The sequence below is a fragment of the Drosophila virilis genome, chromosome 4, assembly GCF_030788295.1.
Source record: "Drosophila virilis strain 15010-1051.87 chromosome 4, Dvir_AGI_RSII-ME, whole genome shotgun sequence".
NCBI classification, from domain to species: domain Eukaryota; kingdom Metazoa; phylum Arthropoda; class Insecta; order Diptera; family Drosophilidae; genus Drosophila; species Drosophila virilis.
The window spans coordinates 25,758,908-25,771,841 of record NC_091546.1 but is presented as its reverse complement, the minus strand read 5'-3'; the positions used below and the strand labels follow the sequence as shown (position 1 = coordinate 25,771,841).

The 12,934-nt window shown below is 41.9% G+C and overlaps 2 protein-coding genes across 3 annotated transcripts; both read right to left on the bottom strand.

Annotated features, from left to right (window-relative positions):
- Nucleotides 1-715: 715 nt before the first annotated feature.
- LOC6633994 (loricrin) lies at nt 716-4,011 on the bottom strand. Of its 2 annotated transcripts, XM_015169734.3 has the most exons (6): nt 3,891-4,011; nt 2,229-2,338; nt 1,565-1,778; nt 1,394-1,465; nt 1,100-1,286; nt 716-1,039 (listed from the first exon to the last, which is right to left on the bottom strand). In XM_015169734.3, the coding sequence occupies exons 2-6, from the start codon at nt 2,293-2,295 to the stop codon at nt 833-835; spliced, it is 747 nt and encodes a 248-aa protein (XP_015025220.1). In that variant the 5' UTR covers nt 2,296-2,338; nt 3,891-4,011; the 3' UTR covers nt 716-832. The 2 variants fall into 2 exon arrangements, with proteins under 2 accessions (XP_015025220.1, XP_032293615.1); XM_032437724.2 differs by lacking the exon at nt 1,394-1,465 and having other exon boundaries at nt 3,891-4,010.
- Nucleotides 4,012-4,279: 268 nt separating this feature from the next.
- On the bottom strand, nt 4,280-11,584 carry LOC6633995 (peroxisomal acyl-coenzyme A oxidase 3). The gene is made up of 6 exons (XM_002057626.4): nt 11,294-11,584; nt 7,403-7,563; nt 6,189-7,112; nt 6,011-6,136; nt 5,548-5,893; nt 4,280-5,479 (listed from the first exon to the last, which is right to left on the bottom strand). The coding sequence occupies exons 2-6, from the start codon at nt 7,535-7,537 to the stop codon at nt 4,923-4,925; spliced, it is 2,088 nt and encodes a 695-aa protein (XP_002057662.1). The 5' UTR covers nt 7,538-7,563; nt 11,294-11,584; the 3' UTR covers nt 4,280-4,922.
- Between the last annotated feature and the right edge of the window lie 1,350 nt (nt 11,585-12,934).

The window sequence follows — 12,934 nt, the reverse complement described above, 5'->3', positions numbered from 1 at the left end:
ATACGTTTTGAATCGAAATTTCAATGGCGTTTCCCGGAATTCATTTCGGTTCATTTGTAAATAAATACAAATGTAACTTGTTTACAAACAAAAGATTCTGTTTTATTACTTCCGGCAAATGCTAATCAGACGAACACTCATGTGCTTAGAGCTTGAAATGTGAAAACATCTTCCAATTTGAGGCATACTTTATTCGTATACCCCAAATTATAAATGAGGAGTCAAATTGCATTTCAATAGGTATCCTTAGCAAATATGAGCTGCTTATTAAGAATTTATGAATATAAAGGGATTTTATAGGAGTGTTGCCGGCACATAAATGAATTGTATTCCTAATGAGTCAAATTTTGTAGCTATACATAGACAACTTCCTGTGGTGCCTGATAAACTTTGTTCAGGTTATTGTCGAACTTTTACCAATTATATACGCAGAGATACACAGGCAAACGTACATAGCGGATTGCTAAATAAATACAATTTTAAATAATACAAAACCGACAAAATCAAGGTCATGAGCTGTTTGTGAGTAAAAAAAATTATTAAAAAAAAATAAAAATAAAGTAAATGAAAAAAATTTGCATATGCTTATCATTCAAATAGACTGAATTATCAGTAGAAAGCCAAAGCAAAAAAAAAAAAAAACTTTCTAACAAACAAAACCTGTCACAGTAAAACCCCATTAGGCGAGAAAGTTTCTTCAAAAAAGTATATGGGATTAAAATATATATGAAATATGTATATATTTGTGTTTGAAACATATAAATAGAGAATCGTTAATTTCGCAAGGTTTACAATATGCTAAACACCAAAATTTGAGCTGAGCGAGGCATCTCTAGGAGTGCACCGAATATGACGTCACCTTGCCGTTATCGTTGATGGTGGTCTGGGCGCCACGGCGACTGGTGCCATCGCCATTGCTGCTGCTGAACGAGGAAACGGAGACGCCCTTGTAGCCACCACCTCCGCTGCCGCTGCCGCTGCCATAGCTGGAGCTGCTGCCGGAGCCACCGCCGAAACGGTTGACAATGTTGGGTGTGGCCTGCGAAAGGGGCAACAGAGTTAAGTTGGGCACTTTGCAAAGAGCAGCAGCTTCACTTACTGGGTTGGCGGGACTGATATAGGCCGTCTGTCTGTGTCCACTGGGTCCAATGGAGCCAGACGCAAGTGCATAGCTGGGCGCGTAGCGGTGCGAGTTGTACGAGCCAGTGGAGCCACCCGCATAGCTGTTCTGGCGCACTAGATTATCGTGGTAGGCCTGCTGGGCGGCGATCTGCTGCTGGATGCGACTGCGAAAGACAAGCACAGCGATTAGAAAGAGCCACAGAGCACGGCGAGCATCATCAGATGCGGATTAGTTAAAAGGAAAAGCCAAGAAGGAAAGCAGTGTAATTACGTGTCATCGTCGCTAATGGTCGCATCCGCGGATACGAACGCATCGCCAGACGTGGCCAGGCCCGTTATAGCTCTACAAGAATAGATTACAAGCGTTGTTGTTAGCATCACCAATACCCACTTAAGCTACCCGAAATAACCGCCCACAGCATAAAACCCCGGCAATGCTCACTGTTGGGTTGCATAGTTCTGGGCCAGAATCTGGTTGGTCAGCTGCTGATGGAACAGATACGGATCCGTGATGCCAAAGTGTGATCCATAACCGCCGCCATAATCATCGTAGTCGTTGTAGCCTCCAGCATAGCCACCGACTCCCGAACCGCTGCTGGCATACCCACCTGCATAGCCGCCGGCATAGCCACGACGCCTACGGGACACCGGACGAGCTGCAAATGGGAATAAAAGGAGTCAGGTTAGAAGACCTTAAGTATGCACTTATATTCTAACAGTTTGTTCGGTTTTTTAAAACGGGTAATAAGTATAAACTGTATATTTGCAAAAATAATTATAATGAATGATGCATTCTGGAACTATTTATATATATATTAAATAGTATACAGTATAGTCAAAGACAATATAAACACTAAGCTGAGTAACACCCAGACATTTGCAAAATTTCTAGCCTGGCTTCTCATCTGGCTTTTCCTTCTTCACACGACATGCCAGCCGACTGGCTGTTCGTGTTCTGGTAGAATATATGTTATATATATTTCATATAGTTTATATATATATAAATATACCATAATAATTTTTTTTAGAGTGGTTAATACTCTAGACTATCTAGCATAATATTTAGTTCATGAATTGGGTCTGACTGTGCTTCTTGTTGAACTTACACGATGCGGCATCAGCCTCACTATATAATGCACTCATGACGACACAAATTAGTAAAAATTTCCACATCTTATTGTATTTGCATTTGCGTTTAGAATTTGGTTGGTTCTAGCTGAAAGAAAGATAAACAAGACATTAATTAAAATGATATCAAATAGAAACTGGCCTGAGAATAGTTGTAAATAATCCGGTTTGCCGCTGTAGATGTTGTTCTTGAATTGGATGATTCTGTATAAATTACAACATATTGTTTTCATCTGCTGTCGATGAGTTCTGCCTATATGCATTCATATATTTAGCTAACTGCAGTTACTTTAAGCCCCGAACTATGCAAATCGTAAGTAATTCTAGCCCGACATTCTCATTGTTTCGATGCATTCTCACCTATTATCATTAGAGGCGGCAACGACTAGAAAACTAATAGAAAGCTAATGCAAAATTGTTTTTAGTCGAATAGCCTAATGCACTGCATGTAATTAATCTTGCTTGGATGGAGCATCCCCCGAAACCGGAGATACTTGTAAGCCCATCACGAGGCCAAGCCAAACCGACAATTATTTGATAATAATCCGATCATAAATTGTGCGCTTCTAAAGTCAATTTAATTACAATTACACGACTTTTCGATTATGGATTGGCGAAAATAATAGAGAAACGATCGGCAATTCGATGGAGCGGCGGAGTGAGAAATCAACCAAATTGAAAGAGGAAATCCCCGAAATCTGAATTAATTGATTTGTATATGTGACTTTATATATATTTCGGTTCGGTTTGCCTGTCCAGAGATTTCTAAACCGGTTTGGCTAATTGGTTGCTCTTTTTTTTTTTGTATTTTTTAGCGATTAATAAAATTTTGTTGTTCTTCAAAACGTTTAACATTTCGGTGCGCATTTCGTACAACACATCAATTTGAAGATGAGCGTATTTTTTTTTTATTATTATTTTTGGGCTATTATTTCCATACGAAATTCTGTCAGTCATGCGCTTTTTATTTGAGAGTTCTCAAAGTATTTTATTATTGCACTTCACTTTTGTGTAGCTCTTTGTTTGTGTGGGCCAATATAAGTATATTTTGGGGTTTTTCCGGACTATTCCCATTTAATAAATTTTGGGCTCAGAATAATAATTTGATCATATATGTACGCCTCTCAGCGCCTTCTACTCGAGTTCTGTGAAAAAAACCAGTCGTTAAATTAACATATGATTCGTAAATTTGCACAGCTCTGAAGTTGATGTTGATTGTGTCTAAACATTTAGTGGCTTGTCATCGTTTGCCAAGCCACAACAATTCTTTCGAGCATTAGGTTTTGTAAGTTTAGCAGTGTCAAAACATGTTCTTCTGCTAATCAGACACACGACTGTAAATAGAAGGCATCCGAATGCCCTTTCCCTTGCCAGCACATACACACACAATGGCCAAAAACGGAATGAAACTGCGCCACAAATTCGCAAAGCCAACAAACGACGCGTCTGTTCACGGATCTCTCTCTCTCTCTCTCTCACGCCGCTCCGCTCATCATCTCGATTCTGTTGGGAGCGCAACGCAGCGGAACGTATGTAGTTGATATGATGAGCTCGACTGTGCTCCGGCTGAGCGACTCGCTTGGATTGCCAAGCTAGGCACGATCTTGGCCACGATGCCCGCCCACAAACCGCTCACTCACTTTTGACTCGTCTTTACTGTGCGACAACTTGGCTACGTCTGAGCTGGAACAGGTAAACTCAGGTCCTCTTATAAACAGGGGCCGCTTATTGACAGTGACGAGCACCTTTGGCCACTGCCGATGATGCCTACTTTAAACACACACACCTGCATCTACAACTATATATATTATATTCATGTGTGTGTGTGTGTGGCTATATGGTTATTTATGAATGTGTTTGTGTGTGTGTGTCTGAATGTAAAATCTTGGCTATGTGCTGCTTCGGTAGCTGACTAATTATAACAAAAGTTAAGCGTCCCAAAACCACTTTACACTATCTAATTAAGGCCCGTAAAATATTCAGTTTTAAGTTGAAGAACTTGGCAAGCAATTAATTAAACACACTCCACTCCACTTTAATTACCAATTGGCATTAATTTTATTAACATAATTCGTAATATTATTAAACAAAACATTCTAAAACATTCTAGATTTCAATTGTAGTTAAGCTGACAAAATATTGCTAGGCACACCATTTAACAGTTTGATAGTGAAAGCAGGGGTATTCACTGTCAAAATAATTAGGATGGGATGTGGAATACTTCGCCTTTTATGAAACTGGAAAAAGACGCTCTATGGAATACTTATTGCTCGAATGTATTCATAGGCTTTCAAATCACAAGCACGTCAACTAGCATACTGTGAAGAATTATCAAAATAAAAGAGCTCTTTCAAAAAATGGTAAACATAAACTAGTTTTTAGCATAACAAACTATTTCCTACAAAGAGTTAGACACCTTAAAGAGTTGGGAGCTACAAATTTCGAATGTGTCTCACATATTTTGTATATAGTATAAAATATCTATGTGTAGTTAGTTACATATAAAATGTAAGGTATATATATAATGTGTATGGTATGTGTCCGTTTAATTTCTCCGTAATACCTGATGCGATATGATCATATAACAATAATTACGATAAGGATGAATTGGGTGATCGACCGATCGACCGTTCGACCTGCCCAGGCACTTGCGTTGTCGTCCTGCTGCTGCTTTAGAGCTTTGATTTCTCCTGCGGCTGTGGTATGATGACGTCTCGCCACCAGGCGGGCCGCTGGAAGGCGCACTCGTTGGTCATAAATTCGTTTTGCAAGTTCTCGTAGAGCTGCCCGTCGGCGCGTGCGATGACCGAGTTGAGGGCAAAGTCCGGCGGAGCAATGGCATCTGCTACGCTCACAGCCACATCCTTGAGCTGGGCACAGCTTTGCAGCAGGCGCTCCTGCACTGCCGCAGCGAAAGCCCCACCCACCGCAAAGCCGCCCACATAGAATGTGGTCATATGGTTCTCCAGCAGCCACATGGCATACACATCGTACAGCACACGCAACACATTCGCATACGGCTGCTCCAGACTCAGCTGCTGCACATGACCCACAAAGCGGCTGAGGGCGCAGTACTCGGCATAGGCCAACGACAGCTCCCGCGCGCCCATAACCTGGGATTTGTTGCGAGCCTCAAAAGGATGAACACCAGCCGCCAATTGGGCCTCAATGTGGGCGCTCGTACGGGACATTAGGTGGCACAGCAGCCACTCGTAGCAGGTGAGCGCAACTGCAAAAAGAAAAAAACGGCAAGGGTTATTCCAAGTTATTCCAAATGCGGGCATAAATTTTGCTTACACTCCCAACTGTCCAATGGACTCTGCTGCACCAGCTGTGTGTACTGCAGCTGCAGCAGCTGCTGGCGCCGCTCCAGGAATTTAACGCTGCCAATTGGCGACTCCAGCTCCTTGGCGCTCCACTGGCGCAGCAGCCAATTGGATGCCTGCTGGCCAAGCACATTGTTGTCGCCCTCGTAGGTGCACAGCGGATCATGGTCGGTGCGCATCTGGCCCAGCTTGGCGGCACGTAGATATCCATGGCCGCCGCACGCCTCACGCGCCTCCTGAATGGCATCACGTGCCGACCACGTGATGCGCGGCTTTGAGGCTGATATAATCGCATGTATCTCCGCAGCGTTCTGTGTCTGCAATGTGTAGCACAATGAAAATATGGGATTGAATTACGGCCTCTTCAATATTGTTACGGATCGCAGCTAATCTGGCTTTACTGTACTTTTGGGCTTCCGTGCAAAGTTACCTACCAGTATATCGAATCCGTTTGAATCAGCCTGGGAGCGAGCGATGATTTCCAGATACGTATTGGTCATCTCTTCGACGGCAATCTTGAGCACACAGGCTGCAGCCAAATAGGGAAAGATCCGGTATTGCTGTGAAAAGAAATGTCAAGCATAAGCTGCTGGAGGAATATGCTTCACTTACGTGCAATTGGTACTCAATAATGGAGATCTCCTCGCCCTGGCGTTCGGGGCCAAACTGTTTGCGAACTGCGGCGTAGCGGACCGCGATGACAGCTGCGCTGCACAAGGTGTTGGCCGATTCCTGCATGATGCCAATGCGTCCGGCCGAGAAGCTCTCCAGTGCGGCGCCCAATGCTTTGCCCGGCTCGGCGAAGACGCTCTCGTAGACGCCCTCGGGCGTAACGTTGCCAGTCCGATTGAGAAGATTGTCGCGCGGTATGCGATAGTTGGTGAACACAACGAAGCCGTTGTCGATGCCATTCAGGCCGCACTTCTCGCCAATATCGCCGACCAGGACGCCCGGATAGGAGAGCAACGTTTTCGGATCACGAATGGGTATGAGAAAGCCGTGCAGGCCGTGGTTCTCGCCGTCTGCCGTTATGAGATTGGCAAAGGTCATGGCTACGGTTGCCATTTTGCCCAGATTGCCCACCCAACACTTGGCCGCCTCGAAGTCTGGTGTATTGATCACAAACTCCTGCGAGCTGGGATCATAGGTGGCCGTGGTGCGAATGCGCTTCGTGTTGCTGCCGTGCGAGAGCTCTGTTACGGCCAAACAGGTGATTATCTCCCGGTTCCAGGCAGCCTCAATATACTTGGTGTGCTTCTCTGTGCCCAAGGCTCGTATGGCATTGTTGAACAGACCCACGCCGAGCGCTATCTTCACCGAGAGGCTGGGCGAGTAGCTGGCGAGCGCCTCGTTGATGTTCATTAAATACTTTGTCTTGGCCGAGAAGTTCAGGCTTTCAACCTCCTTGGGCACCAGATCCAGATGTTTCATGCGATTCACCTGCATGGCAGCCAGACGCTTCTGTTCGTCCATGGGCAGCGTTCGTGACGCGTGTGCAAAGAGCGGATCACTTTCCAGGCGACGCCACACCTTGTACTGCAACAGTTTTGAAAGTGAAGTGGGTTAATTACAGTTTGACAGTCACTGCTGATTAAAAATAAACCCAATTTGGGCATTGTATCTAAGAGGTCAACGATACTTGATCTGAATACGAAATAGATATATGAAATTCCACACATTTGCATATTCTCTGACACACATTTTACAGGGTATTTCGGGTATTTCATAGGGAATAATCCGCAGCAACAAGCATTATGGATCTGTGTCTCTTTTCCCGCTATAGATCCTACAGGTAGAACTTAGTTTTGAACGTTGTCTTCACTCACCTTGATACGCAGACCCTGTTCCTTTTCGAGGATCAAACGCAAACGCTTCCAATCAAAGTTGGCGCGTTTGCGGTAAACCGCAAGTGCTCCGCCCGCTGGCAGATCGGGTATGAAGCTTGTGTCCACGTTTTCCATTCTGTTCGATTTATCTATGTATGTAACTGCAAATGGAATGAATATGAGAATCTGATCAGCTGAGTTGTTTACGGCTGTAAATGCGCTATGGCAATGCGGTTTCCAATTGGACTTCGTCGCTCACGCTCATTACACTGAAGTGGAGCACTTCAGCTGCGTTATCCGCAAGCGGGCGAAGCCATAGCAAAATAGACCGAATCGCTAGACAAGAGTCGATTGTCAGGTAGACCTCGGCAGTGGGACATGGCCGGGTTGCGGAGTCACTGAAACGCGACTAAGCCACAGGTCACAGTTTAAGAGCCACTGCTCAATGCTAAGGGGTGAAGTGGCCTGACAGTAGCGTCCAAAATTATCGTACTGCCTTATCTGCAATCCAAAATCCAATCTTATATCTCGATTCAAGTGGACTTCAATCCGAAACAAACATTAGTTTGAATTGGGTGCAAAATTCTTGATGATAAGCACAGACGTAATCGAATTATCGGAAACATTCAAGAATTCAAGATAAACAAGCATCTGGCCCTGTTATTTGAATTCTGAACTCTAAAGTGGCAAAAGAAAAACAAAAAACTATTGACTCATTCTACCGTTTATAACAGGCACTTGACCATATCAGGCCCTAAACCTAATGCTCGTTTTAACACTTGAGAACTACCATAAAAAATCACTCGTTCTTATTAACAAACGGCAGTGGCAATGCAATGGAAGCACACAAATCGTAGACAACTACTTTTTTTCCATGATAAAAACAATTATTTTATTTAAAATCTGTCATACGTTGACAATATTATTGACTATATTTGAGAAAATTTACTACTCACCTTACATCATTTTTCGCTCTTTTATTTTCTGTTTTAAAGTATTTAATTCGTAAGTAAACCAAAAGACTGAAGTTTATCACTTTAGTTCTTTATTCTAATCTAAGTATAACAGATCTTAACATTTATTTATTTATTTATTTATTTATTTATTTATTAATGGTCGACAAAACGAGTGTCTTCCTCATTATTCAAAAGGTTGTACAATATAAGTATATTCTAAAAGCCTAGTTAAAGGATACAATTTTCTAAATAGCATCACCGACCGATGGAGGTGTTTTATTTGCCAGTCCGGCCAGCTGTGCCCCTTTTCACAGCTAATTTTGTCAGTGACGCTATTAGAGCCTACATCTAAGCAGAAGGTTGTAAGTAGGAAAAAAGTGATCTCAAGTGTAATTAAAAATAATCTTAATTTGCTAAATTAATAAAGAAAATACAATAAATAGGAAAAAAGAAAGTAAGAAAATTGTTAATAAAGTAAAGCAATGTAAGTTAGATAAAGAGTGTTAAGTGGATAGGACAAAGAGAAAAGTATTGGGAAATCACCGACACGGTGGGGGAAAACATGATGATAAGTTTTCTTTAAATTCTGCCCGCTTTTTGGGCAATAGATCTAAACATGATGTTCGAATTCTATTCCACTGTAAGACACGAATTTCATATTTGGAGAGCATTTTGAATTGCGAGTCAATAAAAAACCAAAAACAATCTTGAGCTAATTAGCATGAAGCCGGCAAAGAACGTGCTCAATATAATATATTATATGCTTTCTATGGATTTTCAAGAGTATAATTCCCGTAGCTAAATTGTTTTATTAACACCTCTCTCTCTCTCTCTCTCTCTCTCTCTTAACTTCTATATACGAGTGAGTTAGAGTTAGGACACTGTTAGCTACCCTGTATCCTACTGCTCAAGGCCTGTTCTCCATTTACATAAAAGTTATATTCATGTTAGAGTCAAGTGTGTGTTTGAGCTGAGGACACGCTGAAGAAATTTTCTAAATAAGACTTAATCTATGTGTATGTGCAGCATACCCGGTTCGAACTTATAAAAGCCAGGGTATACACTTGAGCACATGGTAAATACTTGAGAGAGCAAATTTGTTTTTGTGCTAACAGGTCGTACCGGAAGATGTTGCCCCATTTTTTTAAGTTTGTTTAAACTCGTAAACGGATGATGGATGAAAATTGAAATATAAAAATATCAACCGACTGCTCTAGTACTTTTTTATAGTTCAGTAGACCGTAATAATAAAAGTAAATATAAGTAGCACTTGGAAAGTGGGCGTGCGTCAGACGAAAATGAAATTCACGCGAACAAAAAAAAAAAAAAAACAACTACAGCTAAAGTCGACCACGTAATACCCTTGCACTCAATGCACAAGAAACTAGAAACAATTCGCATCTAAATCCAAAATTTAAGCATGTTATAAATCGGTTCAGCATTTCCATTCCAAATGCTCTAGTCCATTAAATCCTATTCCTATTCCATGGAAGATTAGAAAACCGAATGTACGTTCGCTTCAATAAAAATAATTGTAATGAGATATCGTTTTATATAGATTCGATCAAAAGTGGTTAAATTAATTTGGGTATTTTTGTTAATTAGTTGCGTTTCCGCTCGAATCGTCGTCACACGAACTTGGCCTTTGATCTGTTGTCGAGGGTTGGGTATGGCCGCCTTAAAGTTGGGCCAAGATAAGAACGTATCAGTCAATATACTATTATTGGGGTAGGAAATAAATGTATATATCGATTTATACTCTTTCTGTGCTTTTTCCAACCTTTATGCCACACTTAAGAAAATACTGCGCCAACAGTCTGTGGTATGAGTAAATACGCATGATAAGCCTATAATTTGCTTAAACGTACAAGAACATAGGGTATAATCATATAAGAATGTATGTGTGTGTGTGCTAAAGCAACAACGCACTCCATGCGGAATGCCAAAAAGCGCCAATTGGATCATTGTTGACTTGGGCTGATAAGATATGCATGTAAATGCTGCATTAGTTTAACAGCCACTGTTCTGCTTGCATTCGGCACAGTGGCTGTCAAACTGCAATCCCTTAAAGCTGCCAGAAATGTTGGCATGCGCCTAACTAATTTGTCAGCGTACATTTCATATGCAAGTGATTATAAACAAATCACCGCACATTAAATATAATTAACATTATCACTAATCTGTACTTGAATTCCGTGTAGTGCACAATTCTCCCCAATTGGCTGACAGTTGCCCACCTGTGCCTACCGTAAATATGCACACAGTATTGTGAGAACTGAGCTCGGCCTGGAATTGGCGCTGATGTTATGTTAAATGAATTTACAATGCAATTTAAACATAACTTTAAGTGCTGCAATTCGCAACGGCAATAATAAAATAATAAATAGCTGCAAATGTTAATTTCACTGTTATTTACATGTCGCAATCATTGACAAATTGCTGAGCACAAACACATTGACAGTTTGACAGTCTGGCGGGCAATTCAATAGCTTCGTGTGCGTGTGTGTGCCTGTGGCATAAATAAAGCTAATTGTATTTTCTTTCCTCTTGCTCTCTTCTCTCTTGCCCTACTGTTCTGCAGCTGTTGTTGCTCTCGCAACTGCTTATGCGGGTGGCATGCGTGACTCCGAGTCGGATTCTGATTGGACTCCGAATCTGAATTCCGCCACATGATATCACGACTCGCAGTGCAAAGCACAGGCGCGCGCACGCACACACACACACACACACACATGCAGCGCTGTTGCTGCCGTTTGTTTTGTTAAGGACTTGAGTAAAAGCTCCTATTACATCACCGCACAACAAAACCTCTTGGTAAACATTTCTTTGGTATTGTTACAGAATGCAGCAGAGAGTCAAATGACTACTGAATACACTCATATTTGTCTGTGTGTGTGTCTGTGTGTGAGTGTGTTTGAATATGTTATTCACCAACCTGTAGCGCTTTCTGCGAACACCGCCTGAGATTGAACTCTTTTTGCCGGGCTTAGCTTCGGTATTTATTCGGCGCTTGACACAGGAAATTTTTTGTTTATCGCAATAAAATAGTTCAATGTTGCCGGCTGTGTGAGCAAATGAATCTATCGACTAATTGAAATAAATGCCACGAACTAAACAACACACGAAACGAATAAAAAAAAACACAGCAAAGAGCAACGGGCCACGCGACCAGCAGGACTGACCGAACCGACACAGCCAACAGATGAAAAGTGAGTGAGCGGAGCGAGACTGACGCTGACTGATTCATAACAAAACGTTCGTGCTGGAACCCTACGTTAATAGGGAGCGACACACAGACACGCTCCCACATGCGCCAGGGAGCGCGGGCAGTTAAATACAATCGCAAGAACGTTACTAAGTCGGCGCGAACACGCTGGCTGAGCTCAATGTCAAGCGCCAAGTGCGAGCGAGCCGGCAATCGAGCTGCCGGCCGGCATCTTTGCCAGATAAACAGAATTGCACGTGTGTGTGTGTGTATTTGTGTGCATGCAAGAGCGAAAGAGAGTGTGGGAGAGGCCAATTTTAGGTGCGCAGATGGTGAGCAAACATGTTAGATGTGCATCTAAAACTGTAGTTGAGCCGCATACATTGGTTAAAAAACTGACCGGCCAACTACTGATGCATGCGGGTTCGTGTCTTCGCTTGGCTAAACAGGCAGCTTCTGTTAATTAACATGGTTGACCTTTTTGAATAAATTAACTATTCTTTCATTTATGATTAGTTATTTAATTAATTAAGGGCAGAAAATAAAAATCGAAGTTATTATTTTAAGAAGTAAATAGGCTGTTGTTGCAGGCCAAGAATTTGTTTACCAAGGCTGTAAAACAGGTATTTTCCTAACCAAAATTGATTCATTTTTATGACTTGATTCGGTAATCAGTTTCATAAATTATTATCGAACTCAAACGTTACAAACGACGCTGGATTCAGGGCATCTCTCCGTCGGATACTGCCGCCCGGAATACTCGAAAGGCTAGCTCCACCACACCGAATATCTAATACCCTTGCAGACCCAACCTTTTAATAGTGCATTGCCCGTATCTAAGAAGCAAAAGGGAAAATAGTTAGGGCCGAATTTGGTCACGATATCTTGAATGACAAATAAGTTTTCCATACAGCAACATAATTTTCGACCGATCGTTTCTATGGCAACTATATGATATAGTGTTCCGATCCGGCCGATTACGGCATATACACTGACTCAAATAGGTAGAAAGCTTCAAAAGAAAAGCTTCAAAATTTAGAGACTATTTCGCATAGAAACAGATAGACGGACAGTCGGCTGTTAATGCTGATCTAGAATATTACATATTTCATGTAACATATGTTACATATTTTACATATCACATATTTCACATATTTCATGACAAAACTATAATACCCTCTACAAAACTTTAAAGCTCAGCAAGTGTTTTACTTATTTTGTGAAGTCGAAGTAATTTTCTAGTGATTCAGGACTCGTTTTTTTCTCGTACTTCCGGTCCTTGGTAAAAGTTTCTACTTTTATGTCCATCAGCGGCGAGAATTTTGATTGCGTTTGCGACTGAATGTTTGCATCAGCGGAACCCTAAGAACA